The sequence below is a fragment of the Eleutherodactylus coqui genome, chromosome 12, assembly GCF_035609145.1.
Source record: "Eleutherodactylus coqui strain aEleCoq1 chromosome 12, aEleCoq1.hap1, whole genome shotgun sequence".
Taxonomy (NCBI): Eukaryota; Metazoa; Chordata; class Amphibia; order Anura; family Eleutherodactylidae; genus Eleutherodactylus; species Eleutherodactylus coqui.
This window is the reverse complement of record NC_089848.1, coordinates 24752515-24772261: the sequence shown is the minus strand read 5'-3', so window position 1 is coordinate 24772261 and position 19747 is coordinate 24752515. Positions and strand designations below refer to the sequence as shown.

General features: G+C 43.3%; 1 protein-coding gene across 1 annotated transcript in view; it reads left to right on the top strand.

Annotated features, from left to right (window-relative positions):
• The window catches only part of TGM4 (transglutaminase 4), a 31280-nt gene extending 12536 nt beyond the window's left edge, over window positions 1-18744 (top strand). Inside the window, exons 7-13 of the mRNA XM_066584526.1 lie at window positions 1555-1693; window positions 3467-3570; window positions 5634-5882; window positions 6327-6623; window positions 8501-8670; window positions 15704-15840; window positions 18508-18744. Coding sequence (XP_066440623.1) covers window positions 1555-1693; window positions 3467-3570; window positions 5634-5882; window positions 6327-6623; window positions 8501-8670; window positions 15704-15840; window positions 18508-18649 — 1238 coding nt within the window. The 3' untranslated portion in view covers window positions 18650-18744. The remainder of the gene's footprint in view (window positions 1-1554; window positions 1694-3466; window positions 3571-5633; window positions 5883-6326; window positions 6624-8500; window positions 8671-15703; window positions 15841-18507) is intronic.
• The last annotated feature ends 1003 nt before the right edge of the window (window positions 18745-19747 follow it).

The following is a 19747-nucleotide window of genomic DNA, read 5'->3' as shown; positions in this document are numbered from 1 at the left end:
TCATCCTTTGAAGTTTTGGAATACTGTAACAAGCAGATATGCACTAGTATATTTTCACAGACCAGACCCTAAATTATATTACATACTGTATACATACGGTACAAATATTATCACCATTCATATTACCTTCAAACTGTTGCTGAAGAAGACCACTATACCAAGGCCAATGTTACCAGTACACTATATAAGGGCCAAATAATGCTGTCATATCATGACCACATGTTACCACCAAGTAGTGACTGAATAATACCACCATACTGTTGTTGAAAAAAACACTATACAAAAACCAATATTATCCCCATGCAATGACCATATAGTGGTAGATACCAGCTTTACATAGGCAACCTGCACACAGTATAAGTGATCACAGTACCAGTATATCCAGTGATCACAGATGACATCCCCTTTGACTAAAATTATTCACTTTCCCTTTTCTCCTCCATCTGACCCAGACCACCATGACAACTTTTCCTGCCCAAAACTTTTCTCAGCAGAATACATGTAACTTTCGCTCCTTACTTTTCTAGCATCCTACTTATGTTTTCCACACCTTTACACAATCTTCCCATCTATAGTTCTGCAAATAGTAATTATGCCCAACATAGTAAGTTCCACTTTTAGTTACTGCCATCCACATAGTAAAAGTACCCCTTTTATGTTCCAAACAGTAATAATGCCCACTTTCTCCGCATCAATAATAATTCCCCTACAGTAATAATGTCCCGTTATCTGTCCCTATAAGTAGTAATGGTCCCTTTTATGTTGCTAAAAATCAAACTATGTACTCTCTTTTGCTGCCCAAGCCACTCCAGTCTGGTCCTTGTTCCTTCCAGGTAGCATGGTCATGTGCCATCGAGCATGTGATTGCGTTACCCAGAAGGAAAAAGGACCAGCTTGGAGAACAAAAGAGGCGAGTATGTCGTTTTTTTTCAGCCTTCTCCCGCCCAGTCACCACATTCTCAGCGTGTCTATTAGGCTGGGTCTTCTTGAGACCTGTTCAAAATAAACACTAGCTTGGATACAGTAAGACTAAATATTCATTCAGGACTAATTTAGGTAAGACTTAAAAGCTTACTAAACATTGATGGAGTATCTTTAGGAAAGACCAGCAATTTACTAGGTCCATCTTTTGGATAGGCAGTCAATAGTCCATCGGTAAGCGGTCTAACCAAGATCATCATTGTTTAGACAGGCCCAACAGCTTATTCATACAGGTGAGTGGGACTAAGCTGCAGTAACATGCACAGTCATACTCCTTTTTAGAATAGGCCATCTATGTTTTATCAGCAGGGTCTGACCCAGCATCCTTTTGCCGATTAGCAGAATATAGGTGTTGCAATATTCCCACGAGTCACCTTCGTTGATAACACAGGAACAGACCCAGCTGATAAAACATAGATAGCCTATTCAAAAAATCTGATTGGTTACAGAAGGTTGTAGCCTATCATTGCCATTATTGTTTTCCACCATATTATTCTTCAACAACCCATTTTAGCTATTTCAGGGTTGTACAGAAATCATCTTTATATGTCCCATTATTTTTCCCTATCATAGTTATGCGCTGCCTGGGAATCCCAGCAAGGAGTGTCACTAACTTTTCTTCGGCTCATGACACTGAGGAGAATCTAAAGATTGATTTTTACATGAATGAGAGAGGAGAAAAAATGGATGACTACTCAAGTGATTCAATTTGGTAAGAAAGTGCTTCCCAAACACTGATGTGCCTCTTCGTATCCTCTTAATATTCTTTCTTTCAGTCAGTGACTACAGGCAGAGCGGGCTGGAGATCGTTGCAGAAATCAGAGAAAAGGTTGATGGATGGGAAGAGTCTAGATAGCATGACATACCCAGGGGGTAAATAAATCCCACGTCTTAATGTCTGGAAAGTTCTCGTTAATTTAAATTCCCATATTTTCTGTCTCAAGTCCTTTGAGTATCAAAACTTTCAGATCCATTAAACTGTGATCCGGTCCAGAGAAATGGTTCCCTACTGGTTTGTTTCTCTGCAAATTCATCCTGAACCAGAGTTTTTGTTTTGTCTTTCCAATATAAATTCCAATATGGCACCTTGTATACCATTGGAGGATGTACAGGAGAAAGTATCAGTTATTTTATAGTCCCGTTGTGTGTTGGGTATATGGACGGTGTCTATTGATAGGGTGTGGGTATAGGATTTGTATTTTCCAATGTTACAAGGGAAAGTGCCGGTCTCTGATGGTGTTGAGAGGCCACTTCTGATGAGGAGATTTCTTAAATTTGGTGGCTGGGGAGATGTACATCCGGGAATATTTCCATAAGTCTGTCGTCTTTTTGTGGAGTATGGGTTGGAGATCAGCAGTGATTCTTCTTAAGATGTTTATCTACGGGGTGTACGTGACCAATAGATGCATCTTGCTGTTCTTTGCCTACTGTTTGTATTCCAAAAGGCTGTTCAGTGGAATCCTTGTAGCTCTGTGGATCTACTCATCTCCATCTAGTGGATGGTATCCCTGTTGATGGGGAATGCATGGGAGAAATCTCGGAGATTATGTGAGGAACACGCAAGAAGACAGCAAAGAAGGAGGCCTTGTGAGGATCAGAGTTTATATGTAGGAAGGTATCAGGTGATCAGGTCAAAGAGGTGTGGCGGGGACAGGTTGCAGACGGCCTTGTATGTCATGGTTTACATTTTATATTGGATTCTCTGGACAAAAGTTAGTCAATATAGGGATTGACAGAGTGCAGAGGCAGAGGAGGAATAGGGGGAGCGGTGGATCAGTTGGGCAGCAGAAATGAGAGGTGCAAGAATGTTGTATGGGAGGTCACAGAGGAGAATGTTGTAGTAGTCTAGGTGGGAGATAAGGGCATGCACTACTATTTTTCTTTACTCAAAGTTGAGGAAAAAGCAGATTCCAGAGATATTTGGTCATCTGTCTGGCATGATCTAGTGATCCTGCACTGAGCAGGGGGTTTGACCAGATGACCCAGGAGGTCCCTTCCAACTTTACCATTCTGTGATTCTAGTTAGGGATGGCAGAAGGTGGTAAGGGTTTGGATGTGGGGTTTGAACAGAACCTGTCACATTAAACAAGCTGTTCTATCTGCATGGAGCGTGTTATAGGCACTATATCTCCAGATATAGTACCATACACGGAAGTGCGTGGCCTTAATAAGCACAGTCACAAATGGATACTATGTATATATAAGCAATGCAGGGGATATGGCACTTGCTGAAGTCATGAAAGTCATCCTAAATAGAGGTCATCGATATTAAAGCCCTGTGCAATGATTGCAGTTGTTCTGTATGGATTCTAACCATAACCTGTCTGTGCTCACAAAGTGTTTTATATGAACTTCACAACCATATATCTACATTTATGATCATGAAATCTTTACATATTGGATCATCTTCCGTGTTGCACATATACTGAATGCTGGTTGGAATTACATCATTTATCAGCATTCATCAGAAAGATGTCTATTTTAGGAACTTCCATGTCTGGAATGATGTATGGATGAAGCGACCAGACCTTCCTGATGGATATGATGGCTGGCAAGCTATTGATGCAACCCCACAGGAACCAAGTGAAGGTAAGATGGATGGCGCAGGGTAAAGACTTTTCACTTTACTGGTTGCAGCAGAATACGTTTTACAAATGTCCCAAAATGAGTGCGTATGCAAGAAAAAACTAGTGAACCTTTTGCAATCGCCTGGCTTTCTGCACTGATTACTAATAAAATGTGGCCTGATTGTTATTTCTATCACAATTTTAGGGTGCATTCACATGGGAGAGCTTCTCGCGCCAGTTCCGTCTGATTGCAATATGGATGGAACTCGTGCATGAAAATAACACATTGATTTCAATATGTTTATTCACATTAGCAATTTTCCTCACACAGCGATGCTTCTAGATTGATAAATCGCTGTATATACTATTTTAGGGAAATTCCTCGCAGGAAATCACTCATTATTCCCTATGGGCTCTTTTTAAAAAATTGCACTGCACTCGCATGCCATGAGATTTGCATGCTAGTAGAATGCAATTTTTGCCATTTAAACCACTGGATGCACTTTTTTCGTGCACCCGAAAATCACAAGTACATAGACGTAAATGCATTTTTTTAAGCGAAAATGCATCATGCTCGCATCCAAGATCCCAAGTTTAAGAGTACGATATCAGTCTGAGTTTCGCGGACCAATATTGTACTCGCCCGTGTGAATGCACCCTTAAGACAGGCACAGACTAATCACACATATAGTTGTACTGCTCATGAATTTTTTTAAGCACTTTGAGTGAATATCCATAGTCCAGGAAGAAAAAGTAAGTGAACCTCTGTTAACTTTGCCTAAAACTAACTGGCAAAAGGTACATTAGTTTTGAAGGTGAGAGATTAGAAGTGTGGGTTCCATGGGTGCTTTGTCCATTAAATAAAGGCACACAAAGCCTGGTTACTGACAAATGTTTTTCTCAAGAAAAATTGGTTAGTCTGAACCATGCTTCAATGCAAACAACGTTTAGAAGACATAAAATCATATTATAGAGACTTATGAAGCTAGAAAAGGCTGCAGAAACATTTCTAAAGACTTGGGTGTATATCAATCCATTGTCAGACAAGTTATCTACAAATGGAGAAAATTCAAAACTGGTGCTACTGTCACTAGGAATGGACATCTTGTTAAGAATACTCCAAGATCACAACAAGCAATCTTGAAAGAGGTAAGAAAGAAACAACAAAAGTCTTACAGAAGACTCTACAAACTACAAGGGTTCATGTGTCCACTATTACAAAAACACTGAACAAGAATGGTGCTCATGGAAGGACACCATCAAAGAAAGCTACTGCTTTCCATTGTAGGCCACCTCACATTGCCTGAGACCACCTAGATATTCCCCAATGCTTTGGGGAAAATGTTTTATGGATCAGTGAGACAAAATTGAAACTTCTTAGCACAAATGTACAACACTATGCTTGAATTAAAAAGACCACTGCGCACTAATACCAAAACCTTGTCCCAGCCGTGAAACATGGCGGAGGGAGCATCATGGTTTCAGACTGTTTGTCTGCCCCCGGGCCTGGACATCTTGTGATTGTTGAGGGAAAAACAAATTCTAAGGTGAATGGTAACTGGACAACGTAAGGCTAGCTGAATCGAGCTGGGGTGATGTAACTAGACAATGACATAGCCTAGCAACCTGCCACTACTTTTTGTGATACATTCACATGTACCCGTAGTGATCCGGAAAGATACAAACCAGTACATCATTGCAAATAATGCAGAAAACAATGACACATTTATTGTGTTTTTTTCATAAAGCAGTTAAAAGAAACACTTTTAGCATTATCTCCATGGGAAACCACATCACATTACTAAATGTGATAAACCCCAACAATGCAATAGGAATGCAGATGGATTTCTATGCAAATAAATGGAAAGAAAAGTTTTTATCCAGATACTAATCCATGAACAGTTATGATGGCAACATTGGGCAGATGGGAACCCGGTAGTGAGGGGTGAAGCTGACATCCTATGACTGGGCCACATCAAAAGTCATCCAGGTTTTCGGGACATCTCATTCTACTGCTAATGTTTGACTGTGGAGGAAGTTATTTATGAAACTTACCAATATTCACTTTCTTCAATAAATATCTAGGTATCTTCCAGTGCGGCCCTTGTTCTCTGACAGCCATCAAAACCGGAGTGGTATATCTGCCGTATGATGCCAAGTTTGTGTTTGCTGAGGTTAATGCTGACAAGATGGAATGGCTAGTGAGAGACGATGAAGAAGAGGACTACACCCTCTTAAGGGAGGAGAAAAAGAGCATTGGGAAGTCCATCAGTACTAAGGCAGTTAATAAGAACTTGAGACATGACATTACATTACAATACAAACACAAAGAGGGTAAGTAACAATCTGTGAACTGTACGCCCATATATATAAGGAAAATACAAGCATGTGACATAACCCATCGAAATCAATGGGTACTATTCACTGCACATTGCGCGCGCAAATACGCCCATGTGAATCTGGCCTAAGGCTGCTTTCTGATGAGCGTATTGCAGGCGCATTTCTGCATTCATGTGTGTCCCAACTTGACCGCAGAGTTTACTGATGCAAGCTTGGAACATCATAGGTGTCTATTGTGACCTAGGTTCGTGTTGGTAAAACCCTGCGGTCAGGCCGGGACACGGCCGTAATATGAATGCAGCAATGCGCCTGAAAGACGCTCGTCTGAAATTGGCCTTAAGCAGGGATCTTGGCTGCATTGAATTTCATGAATTGGTAAGTTTTTTAGTGAAAACAGAAATGTGCCATATAATGTAATAATATATCTTTGTCGTCCAGGTTCTGCAGAAGAGCGTGAAACCTTCCAAACCGCCTGCGCCAACCTAAAGTCGGACAGTTGCTCCGTGTTCGCAGCTCCTCCCGCACGCCCTCCACCCGGCATTAAGATTCAGGTCACAGGAGAGAAGGAGTTGCCTCCAGGGAATCCCCTGTCACTTAATATATTGGTTGAAAATGAGTCAGATCAGGCAAAAACGGTGACGGTCACTGCCGGCTGTCAGCTGCAGACCTATACTGGCAAAATTGTGGCATCACTGGCGACCATTGTAGAGACGGTGGAGGTGGCAGAGAAACAAGGTATGTTATACCATTAACTTGACTTCTGACCGTCGTATCCACTTGTGCTCCAGATAGAAATTAGCTGCAGTACGTAGCAGTCCCTGTTTAAGTTGGGTTTCCTTGCTGCGGTAACCAAGTTGGGTCAAAATCCCATCTGTCCACCGTGGCCGAGTTTATGTAGATTTTTTTGTTTTATTTTTGACTATTTTTCACAATAAAAATACATTTTTAAAGAAAAGAAATTGACTCTGCATCGCCGCATTCGAAGACCCATAGCATTTTTATTTATTCTGCGGCAGAGCTCTGTGAGGGCTTGTTTTTTGGGGGTTTTTTTTTGTAATAGTGGCAGTTTAAATCGGTACCAATTTTAGGTATATATGACTTTTTGTTTGCTTTTTTTATTGCATTTTTGTGAGTGAAAAAAAACAAACAGTTCAGGCGTTACTTTTTTAGGCTGGGTTTACACGGGGCTGCTTGCTCTTCCACTGCAGCCGGCACTCCCATAGAGGAGAGCGCGGCCACAGCAGAAGGAGTAAAAAAATGAACATGCTGCGGCTGGCGAATCCGCACCACAGTGCCAGCTTCAGCCGGCTTTGCCGCGGCGGATTCGCCGTCCCCTGTGGACGAGATTTCTGAGAAATCTTGTCCACATGGCTGGCTAACCCCGGGATTAGCATCCGCAGGCAAATTTGCCGCTGCGAAAGTCCGGACGGAATGTCCGCGGCAAATCCGCCCCGTGTGAACCCAGCCTTAAACTATTTTTACAATGGCAGTACCCATTATGTTTTGCTTTTTTTATAAATACATATATTTTTTGTATTTTATTCACTTAAAATCTATTTTTTGTGGGGAAAAATACATTGTTATTTACTGGATTTTCTTCTCTATTTGAAATTTATTACATTTTTTTGAGTATATTTTTGGTCCCTCAAGGGGACTTGAAAATGTGATTGTTCTATTGCTAGGATAACACACTGCCTTACTTATGTAGTGCATTCTACTATGCCTATGACAGCAGCATATTAGACGAGGCTGGAGGTAAGGTTTAATAGGCTGAGTTCCCTGGCAGACAAGGAGGCCTTTGTCAGGCTTTTGGCTGCCATGGGAACTCATTGGTACTTTATGATCACATTGCAAGATGCCGATGGGTGACAGAAGGAGCCCCTACCCCCTGTCATCTGCCTATATGCTGCAGTTGCTATTGATTCTGGGATGTAAGATGTTAAACTGCCAGGATCTGAGGTATCCCTGCATATGGCGGTTAGAGCAGGAGCCTGGCTGTCAGTACTAGCCAAGTCGCTGCCTTAAAAAGATTTATGTGTAGGTTTAAAGCCCATTAGTGAGGTCAGTAGAAAGGCGTATTGTGGTGCCTAATGGGTTAAATTAGAACTTCACATTATGCTGTTCCTCTCCTATTTATTCTGGGAATGTACAAATAAATTGTTACCATTTCTTTTGTCAATACGTATATGTGTGATCCTGTACAGTCTAATGCTGCCAGCACAATGCCAAAGTATTTGGGGATATGCCCCATCATCAAGAGGGAATGGTAACGCCCAGTTGTCAATCTCTTTATATGTTAACATAGTTAATGTATGAACAGATTGACAACTGGGCGTTATCATTCCCTCTTGATGATGGGGCATATCCCTACACACATTGACACTGAATGGTAACGCCCACTTGTCAGTCTGTTCATACATTCTCAAGCAGAATAACAGAACAACCCAGTGCAAACTCAAAGGAAAGATGTGTCAGAATTGTTATTTTATGGAGAATACAGCTATTTACTAGAACAGACCTGTTGTTAGAGCTGACCGGCTCTCCGTAATGACAGAAGTCATATCTATGTACATTTATCTTCCTTCCTTTTTCTTGCTCCATCACATATGTAGTTGCCACCATTCCTGTGACCGTTGCTGCGGACGATTACATGAAGTCTATGACTCTAGTAGACGATGAGCTCATGATTAGATTCAATGTCATAACAGTAACTAAAGAGGATCAGGAAAAAACTAGTGAGTGCCTGGTCATACCATTTGTGTACCCACCAATCAAAGTGGAGGTAAGTTCTACTTCCCATCATATGCAAATCTCATTCCTTCATGCACTTCATTCATTTTGCACCTGAGAGAAACGGAACACAAAGGGGCTTATTTACTAATGCTGTATGATAGTTAGCCAGTGCAAACGTAGACTAGACAATCTTAAATGTGCCCCAGATTTATCACTGATTGATACATTTGTCGAATTTTTTAAGACTTTCTAGTCTAGTTTTAGACCACTTAATAACGGTCTTAGTTTACACCAAAAATTGTGCTAAAATTCTGGCACAATTTGCCATAATTTGGTGCAATTCTTGGCACAATTTATGCCTTTTTTGAGACAAGTCAGAAAAACTTTTTAAAAGTGTCTAAAAGTACATGATAAATGTGGCACAGGCATGGAAGACAGGTTTGTGGTGTCATTTGTGCCAGAAAACTGTTGTATTTCGAATAGTAAATAAACCCTGTAGTTTTTACCATCTTCATCAAAGCCCAGAAGTATAATGACCGACCTGTGTTGGTAGAGCCAGTACAGGCCTTGTGCATTGGGCACTGCATGTATTATGAAGATACTCTCCTGGGAACCAATGCTTCCAGGGGAGAATACCTCCATCATACCACACAAATGGCGCACATTATATTGGTTGTCTGGTTCATATGGAGGCTTGTAGAGATACAGTAGGGCCTGATGCGCCTCTACGAGTGCCATAATATGGCTATAACTTGTCCATTGTATGGAGTCATAATAGGTTTGAGCGTATGAGCCCTTAAAGTACCAACTAAAGTCCATGTTTGGTCCAGTTCCAGATGTATATTTATGTGATTTGTTTTCTTTAACTATATCACCTGTAATAAGAGGTGGGGGAGTAAAAAGTAATATCTCAAAGCCAAACGTCTTGCCATTAGCTGCAGCGTATGGTGATTGTAAGAACGGATGGTCGTATCTCCAACATATGCGGCACCTGGTGCTAACAGGACCAAGAAAACGTTAATTTTACTATCTCTCTAACCCAATCATAGTTCACTCCAGCACATACAACTTTTAAGCACGGCTCACGTTAGGGAGGGCAAACTGGGCAATGTCATCAATGTCCTTTTCAACTGCTGCATTGGCAGTCTGTGGAAGACGCTGAGCGGCCTGAGAAAATGCGAAGAGTAGCACCACGGCAGGATACCTTGAGGGGAGAACGGAAGCCCCCTCCACTCCTACCCAATAGCTTTGCTGCACAGTGTGCCACCAGACCAGCGTCAGAAGACCAATGAGGGACTGTTGTACTGGCTGTTTGAGCGGCCATCCAAACCGCTGGCACAGACTTCCGGCTAGCATATATCTACATTACTCCCTAAATGCATACCATTCGCAATCTGATTGGTTGTTTGGATTTACTCATTCTCAATAATTAGTTATTTGGGTTGCCTGATTCCCGGTGATTGGTTATTTGGTTTGGCTGGTTCACAGTGATTGGTTGTTTAGGTTGGCTCGTGTAGAAGTGGGGAGTAAGGCTAATATGCTTCCGGCTACGGCCACCATGGCTCCTCTGTGGCAGGCCGCACTAAAATCTACAATGAATCTGCACAAGATTTGGTGTGGAATCGCTGCGGATTTCACCCCTCATTTGAAGGGGTGAAATTTGCTGTGAAAATCCACGGCATGAATGGATAAAATATATGAAATCTGCACCGCTGATCAGTTTCCGCCGTGGGTTTTCTCTGCATAATGTGGATGAGTTTGTTGAATTCACATCCACATTGCTTGAACTGTAATACGCTGCACATCTGCCGCACACAAATCCACAGAGGAAATACTCCGTGTATGCACTGTGCTCGGACGCACTCTCACGGCGCCGGGTCACACAAAGCTGGTTTCCTGCAGAATTTTCACAGATGAAAAAAATCTGCACCAAATCTGCGTCCAAATTTTCTGTGTATTTTAGCCCTTCAATTGAATTTTAATTAAACAGTTAAAATCTGCTGTGGATCTGCAGCAAAATCAGCAGCAAATACTGCAGGTTTTGATACAAGTTTTGGTGCGGATTTGCTACAGATTTTGTCAGCTGTGGAAATTCCATCGTAAATCAGACATGTGAGCACACCTTGAGGCCGGCTTCAGACATGTGAGCACACCCTGAGGCCGGCTTCAGACATGTGAGCACACCCTGAGGCCGGCTTCAGACATGTGAGCACACCCTGAGGCCGGCTTCAGACATGTGAGCACACCCTGAGGCCGGCTTCAGACATGTGAGCACACCCTGAGGCCGGCTTCAGACATGTGAGCACACCCTGAGGCCGGCTTCAGACATGTGAGCACACCCTGAGGCCGGCTTCAGACATGTGAGCACACCCTGAGGCCGGCTTCAGACATGTGAGCACACCCTGAGGCCGGCTTCAGACATGTGAGCACACCCTGAGGCCGGCTTCAGACATGTGAGCACACCCTGAGGCCGGCTTCAGACATGTGAGCACACCTTGAGGCCGGCTTCAGACATGTGAGCACACCTTGAGGCCGGCTTCAGACATGTGAGCACACCCTGAGGCCGGCTTCAGACATGTGAGCACACCCTGAGGCCGGCTTCAGACATGTGAGCACACCCTGAGGCCGGCTTCAGACATGTGAGCACACCCTGAGGCCGGCTTCAGACATGTGAGCACACCCTGAGGCCGGCTTCAGACATGTGAGCACACCTTGAGGCCGGCTTCAGACATGTGAGCACACCCTGAGGCCGGCTTCAGACATATAAGCACACCCTGAGGCCGGCTTCAGACATATGAGCACACCTTGAGGCCGGCTTCAGACATATGAGCACACCCTGAGGCCGGCTTCAGACATATGAGCACACCTTGAGGCTGGCTTCAGACATATGAGCACACCCTGAGGCCGGCTTTAGACATATGAGCACACCTTGAGGCCGACTTTACACATATGAGCACACCCTGAGGCCGGCTTCAGACATATGAGCACACCTTGAGGCTGGCTTCAGACATATGAGCACACCCTGAGGCCGGCTTCAGACATATGAGCACACCTTGAGGCTGGCTTCAGACATATGAGCACACCTTGAGGCTGGCTTCAGACATATGAGCACACCCTGAGGCCGGCTTCAGACATATGAGCACACCCTGAGGCCGGCTTCAGACATATGAGCACACCTTGAGGCTGGCTTCAGACATATGAGCACACCCTGAGGCCGGCTTTAGACATATGAGCACACCTTGAGGCCGACTTCACACATATGAGCACACCTTGTGGCCGGCTTCACACATATGAGCACACCCTGAGGCCGGCTTCAGACATGTGAGCACACCCTGAGGCCGGCTTCAGACATGTGAGCACACCCTGAGGCCGGCTTCAGACATGTGAGCACACCCTGAGGCCGGCTTCAGACATGTGAGCACACCCTGAGGCCGGCTTCAGACATGTGAGCACACCCTGAGGCCGGCTTCAGACATATGAGCACACCTTGAGGCTGGCTTCAGACATATGAGCACACCTTGAGGCTGGCTTCAGACATATGAGCACACCCTGAGGCCGGCTTCAGACATATGAGCACACCCTGAGGCCGGCTTCAGACATATGAGCACACCCTGAGGCCGGCTTCAGACATATGAGCACACCTTGAGGCTGGCTTCAGACATATGAGCACACCCTGAGGCCGGCTTTAGACATATGAGCACACCTTGAGGCCGACTTCACACATATGAGCACACCTTGTGGCCGGCTTCACACATATGAGCACACCCTGAGGCCGGCTTCAGACATGTGAGCACACCCTGAGGCCGGCTTCAGACATGTGAGCACACCCTGAGGCCGGCTTCAGACATGTGAGCACACCTTGAGGCCGGCTTCAGACATGTGAGCACACCTTGAGGCCGGCTTCAGACATATGAGCACACCTTGAGGCCGGCTTCAGACATATGAGCACACCTTGAGGCCGGCTTCACACATATGAGTACACCCTGAGGCCGGCTTTAGACATGTGTGAGCACACCTTGAGGCCGGCTTCAGACGAGCGTATTGTAACACATCCGTAATACAGATCCGTAATGCGGACCACACGATGACATTACAGCCGTACGTCACCAGGATTTGAACAGTTTTTGCCCTGGATATTTTATTTTCTACTGGGCAAATACTGATCCATGTTTTCTTAATATAAAAAAAGAATACAAATACGGAGTCAAAAATGCAAAAAATAGTTGATGCTGCGTTTTTACAAAATGTGAGAAAACACAGAGATTTACATTAGCTCCGTAATACGGATTGCAAAATACAGGCCAAATATGGAGCTTAAATACACTTATCTGGGAGCGGCCTAGAGGTAAGTCCTTAACGGGACGGCTTCACTGGGATGGTAGGTGGAAAACCTGCAGCATTTCACAGAACAACCAATGTGGATGAAAGTTCAAGAAACTCATCCACACTACGCAAAGAAAATCCACAGCGGACATTGACCTGTGGTGCGGATTTCAGGTTTACAGGTCAGTTTATGCTGCCGATTGATATAACTTTGCTGCGAATATTCCCCATTAAGTTCAATGGCGAGAAATCCAAATAGTTGATCTGCGCCAAAATCCACAAGGAGGGTCATAAAAAAGGGGACACAAAGACATGCTGTTTTTAATGCATGGCTTTTTTTCTTTCATAATGGTAAATATAGGCTTATTTTGGTAATGTATCTATACAGGATCTTGGTTCTGGTACTGTATCTAGTAAGCTTGGTTCTGTTATTGTATCTGTGTAGGAGTTTGGTTTTATTACTGTAGTCATGTAGTAAGTTTGATTCTGCTACTGTATCTATGCAGTAATCTTGGTTCTGTTATTGATCTATGGAGTAAGCATCAGATCATCATTCAATATTTACTGGTAGGGGGTCTGCCATCTTCATAAAGCCCAGAGCAGATTCTAACCTTACGGCCTCGCTCAGATGAGCGCTGTTTTTGCGCATGATAGCCGCACAAAAAGATCGCGGCTAAGCTGCTCTAAAGATCAGGTGAATGGGTTAATTCCTGCCACTTGAAGTAGCCTGTTGACATAATCTGTGATGCGAGGTGCATGCTTTCTAGCTCCCATAGGAGTCTATGGGAAGCACGCAGCAAAGATAGGACTGGTCCTATCTTTGCACACAGCACAGAGCTATAGGCGGGCATAGCACTCGCATGTCCTATCTTTGATTGTTGCGGGCGTTTTGCGCATCTAAAATTCATTCTTCTGAACAGTTCCATAGGAAACCACTGGTTCTATTTAGATGCGATCTTCTTGCACGGCTATCATGCACAAAAACAGTGCTAGTGTAAACGAGAACTAAAGGGGTTCTACCAGAATTGACTTTTAGCATCAATGGATAGCTGATAAAAGTCTGATTGATGGGGTCTTACAGATGAGAACCCTACTGCTCCTGAACGCTGGAGTCTTGTGTCCCCTTCTTCTCTTCTCTGTTCAATTTGGTGGCTCTACTGGAGAAAGCAGAGTACCTGTGCCATTTCTATCAGCCCCATTGAATTGAACAAACTAGCACTGTGCATGTGTGACTGCTATCCCTCTCATTCTTCATGTCACTGCATGTCGGTTTAGAGCAAGCCCGCGGCGACGAGAAGAAGGGGACTTGGGATCCTCATTTTCAGGATTGGTGAAACGGTCAGTGATGAGACCCTCACCCATCACACTTATCACCCATCCATAGAATAGGTGATAAAAGTCTATTTTGGGATAATCACTTTAATTTGCACTTGGTCAGGATGCACATAACATGGAAGTCATCTCAGGAGTCTGAAGAGGACACTGTTCACAGCTAACGTACTGAGTCTAAAATGGCTATTGATTAGTGCACGTCCGAGGAGCAGACCACAGCCAAGGAGACAGAGGGGTAGAGAGGTTATCCTTGTCACAGGGCTCTACAGTCTCCTCCCTAAAGGGAGCTCAGAACCCGACCCCGTTACCGCTGGGGGAGATCACAGGGATAGTAACCGGGGGTTACCTTAAGTCCAATTGTCACTCATGATGCCACCATTCCTTCTCCTGGAATGGATCTTGTAGACAAATAAAATAGTCCAAGACCAGAAGAGTATATTTTGGAACAAAACCAGGAACGGTCAATCTTGTCCATTTCTTTAAACTTTTCAATAATGTCAATAACAATTGCAGAAATCACAGCATACAAGACTTCTATCTCAGTGGAACACGGAGTATTGGAACAATCCACAGTCCAAGTTATCTGCCAGTCCTTTCACTCCTGGCAATCACTTTTTCCACCCGCAAAACACTCACACTTGCTTTCCTCTCTTCTTGCTGATAAACGGTTCCATTCTCTCAGTACTCAGCAGTAGTACCTGGGTTGGACGGGCCCAGGCTAAGCATCAGGCAATCGCTCGGCCTCCTCCATACCCCACACACAGACTGACCTGACAGCTTCTCTGTAGTGTCTCCTCTCTCTGGCTGCACTACTCTTCACTCTGCCTCAGACTACCCTTCTCTGACTTCTCTCTTTGCATTCCTACAAACACCTATCTATAACACCATCACATGACCACAAACGAAACACACAAAACGATACATTTTCCAGACAGGACAGAACATACCAGATATTAACTCTTTCAGTCCTGCAACCATCCAATACACATACATCTAATGCACTCTGCAAATAAGATACTGACAAGACAGTGACATAAGACATACATAGACCATTCTGGAGGGGACCCCATTAACTCTGGGCCACTACAATTAGGTTGGTACAATATTTCAGAATTTTGGGCCCCACTTTGAATTTTGCCCATGGCCACACTTTGTTTAAAACCGGTCGTCCTGATTTAGGCCATACAATGCAAGGCCTGGTGTTATCTTATGTAAATATATTTGTACACAGTCATGGATATAACTAATTAATTGACCCATAGTTAGCAATTAGCGAAGTTCACACACAGGTTTAAATATGTTAGATTTTTTTGTCCTGCTATGATAAAACCTCCTTTAGCTTTGCGCTCTGGCATTGAAGCAATCATCATACGGTAGAGTGAATGTCTATTATGAATGTCACCATATATTTTACCCTTTATCTCTAGATGCCAGAAACTGGAAAGATTAATGAAGATTTTACTTGCACATTCACATTTAAGAATACTCTAAGTGTTCCCTTGGAGAAATGTGAGCTACATGTGGAAGGACTCGGCCTCTTCCGCCTGGAAAAGTTTGATCACGGGTAAATAAAGTGTGCCTGTGATACCTTTACTGACTCAGTATACGTGGGACAAGGGTAGGCAGAATAGGCTTGACTCCATTGAGTGTGGGTTTGGAGAGGGGGTTTTCAATTTATGGATTAAAAAACTAAGAAATTTTTTAACCCCTTCATGCTCCAGGATGTACATTTACGCCATGGAGGTTCGGAGTTTGTATGGATGGGGATCGGGGGTTGATCCCACTCCATACAATGCGGGTGCTGGCTGATCGCAGCTGTTAACCCTTTAAATGCCATCAATTCTTAAGCCGCCCCCCCGCGATACTATACTCATAGTATACTATTATATCATACTGCAGGAGCGATCAAACCATCGCCAGTTCTTATCACATATGGGGACTGAAGAACATGTAAAAATCAGTTTTAAAATGCCTTATTAATAGAGATGAGCGAGCACCAAAATGCTCGGGTGCTCGTTACTCGAGTCGAACTTTCAGTGATGCTCGAGAGTTCGTTTCGAGTAACGCACCCCATTGAAGTCAATGGGCGACTCGAGCATTTTTGTATATGACTGGTGCTCCGCTAAGGTTTTCATTTGTGAAAATCTTAGCAAATCACCAAAGTCATGTAAAAAACACAGAAATGGATAGGGCACGCGAGGAGCAACATGCATGGCTGCATTTCGGCCTCCGAGGTCTCACTATTAAGTCACAATAGTGGCAAGAGTGAGACCCCCCCCCCCCCCCCCCCACTGTCAGCATAATGATCGTTCTCCTCTGCCACAGCTGTAACAGCTGTGGCAGAGAAGAACGATGTTAGCCCATTGAATTCAATGGAGCCGGCAATACAGCCGGCTCCATTGAAAGCAATGGGCTGCCGGCGAGCGCTGGATGAATTTTCGGGAAGGTCTTAAAAATATAAGCCCTTACCTGAAAAAGAAAGATTTTAGTGTAAAAAAGAATAAAAATGCAGGCATTCTCCTCAATGGAGCCGCTGGCACACCTGAATTCTTTTTCAGGGAAGGACTTTACATATAAGCCATTCCCTGGAAATGAATTAAAAGTGATTTAAAAAACAAAAAAAATAGATACTCACCTCCCTTCAGCTGCCGGGGCACAGCCGCGTGTTCTCCTGCTGTCCCCTGCACTGTGGTGCTGAACTGCTGTCATTCAGCTGAGAGCTGCGCTGAGCCATTCAGAGGCAACACTCACTCACCCATTCATGAATTCATGAATGGGTGTGAGTGAGATCTGCCTCTGATTGGCTCAGCGCTGAGCCAATCAGGGGCATGTCTGACTCACACCCCCTTCACACCCACTGCAGGCCGGCCGCGCTGAACTCCGTCTGCCGGGACAAGGTGAGTATATATATTTTTTTTATTTTTACACATTTCTGGATGGATTGCAGGGAAGGGCTTATATATTTAAGCCCTTCCCGACAATTCATCCCGCGATCGCCGGCAGCCCATTGCTTTCAATGGAGCCGGCTGTATTGCCGGCTCCATTGAATTCAATGGTCAGTGCTCATTTAATCGAGACGAGTACCGCGTGGTGCTCGTCTTGAGTAACGAGCATCTCGAGCACCCTAATACTCGAACGAGCATCAAGCTCGGACGAGTATGCTCGCTCATCTCTACTTATTAATTATTTAAAAAAATAAATAAATTAAAAATTGAAGGTACTAAAAGTTTAACCCCACCCGCCTTTTGGCATATTAATGATAAAAATACTAAATGAAAAATCTAAAAACATATTTGGTACCCGTACATCCATAAAAGTAACGCATTACTTACCACACATGGCGAATGTTGTCAGAAAAAATAAAACGACAGAATTGCAATTTTTGGTCACTTTGTCTCCAAGAATAAAAAGTAAAAAAAAGGATTAAAAAGTCACATGTACTCCAAAGTACCAATAGAAGCTACAGGGTGTGCCACAAAAACAAGCCTTCACACAACTATATCGGCGGAAAAATAAAAAAGTTGTGGCTGCCAGAAGTTGGCGGCAGAAAATAATTTTATATTTTATTTTATATTTTAAAAGTAGAACAGCAAAATAAACCCTTGGTGTCGTAGTAATTATACTGACCCATGGAATAAAGTCATCGTGTCATTTTTGCCGTGTGTACGCTGTAGAAACAAGACCCACCAAAGATGGCCTAATTTAGTTTTTTCTCCTTTTCACTCCACTTAGAATTTTCTTAAGTGTTTTAGTACATTATATAGTACCATTGAAAAATACAACTTGTCCTGCTAAAAACAAGTCCTCAGACAGCTATGGTAATGGGTAATGTGAAGAGTTATGATTTTTCGAAGCAGGAAGGAAAAACCCAAATTTAAAAAAAAAAAATGGCCGCATCCTTGAGGATTAACCAATAAATATTAGATTTCTCTGTGTAAATAAGACAACTGAGGATTGTAGACAAAGAAATGTCATCTGAAAGCCGTCACCAGTCCCGAAAAGAGGGAGGCCTTATATATCCACGATCTTGGCCACCAACAGAGCTTGTCCTTTTTATTGAGTATGGCTATGCCAGTGAAGGACCAGATGGTTATCTAGTTACTAGTTGGCTAATTCATACAATCCCTATAAATGTGAGACAGTAGAAAGAACCGTTAGAGATTTCTGCATGCAGTCTTAATTTCTTACTTTCGCACATATTTGACCCTTGACGTTGTCCCTTCATACGTAGGGATGTGAGAGCGGGAGGAATCTTTCGTTCGGTAATTGTATGCGCCCCCAAGAAAGTTGGAGAAAGGAAAATTGTGGCTGAGCTCATTTCCAAGCAAATTAAAGGAATTCATGCAGAGAAGATAATCAACATCACTAATTAAATATCTTGAAGAGATGTATTTTACTGTATGGAAAAATGATTGCCTTGTTGCCTTCAGCGCAGATGACAAATCACTTACCATGAATACAAAATAAAGCATCCTACATTCAGATGTCTCAGACTCTTCTTTACTAGATGACTAAGCTGCTGGGACTGATGAGCAGAAGGTCGAAACATCAAGAATATCAAAGAACAATATCCGGGGGCTTACGTACTATGGGGGCCACTATGAACAACTTATGTACCTGTAATAGATGAAACAATCATCGTTGATTGACATGAGGCCTTAAATGAGGGAAATTGGCTTCTAACTCATTGGATTTTTTTTTCCTTCCTCTGGATCCACATTGGGGGTAATAGGCTGAACTGGATGGACAGGTGTCTGTTTTCAGCCTTACATACTATGTTAATATGTGTTTTCATTGTGCAAAAGTAGTGAAAAATAATCTGTATAAACTTGGTATTGCAGTAATCGTGCTGATCCAGGGAATGAAATGATCATGTTATTTTTACCGAATGCTGAACGCCGTAAGAACAAAACCCAAAAACAATGGTGGAATTTCTGAGGATTTTTTTCCCATCCCACCTCCTCAAAAAAATGTAATAAACATTCAACACCACATTATATGTACGGCAGGGTGGGGTCATTAAAAATACAACTAATACCTCCCCCCCCCCCTCCAAAAAAAAAAGAAAAAAACAAGCCCTCATATGGCTATGTCCATAAGTTCTGTATCTTGCAGTGAGACGATGACAATCACTTGGTCCTTAAACCAAAAAATAGTCCGGTCACTAAGGGGTTATGAAGAGGATCGGTCAGCTTTCCCGCCATGTTTGTTTAACCTAATAAATCTATTCCCCAATTCTGGAACATCTTTTCTTAGAACTTTATATTTTTCTGTTCCTCTGTTATTCCTCCCATAAATGTATTTATAAATTGGCAACGGGGTGTTACTAGTTGGGGGGGGGGGGGGTTGTTCCTATGTAGTCCAACAGTGTCCAGTCAGTGCTGTGTCAGATGATATAGGGATACACCCCTTTGAAAAGCAGAATAGTAACACCCAGTTGTCATTCCTAAATTTCAAGGAGGAATAACTGA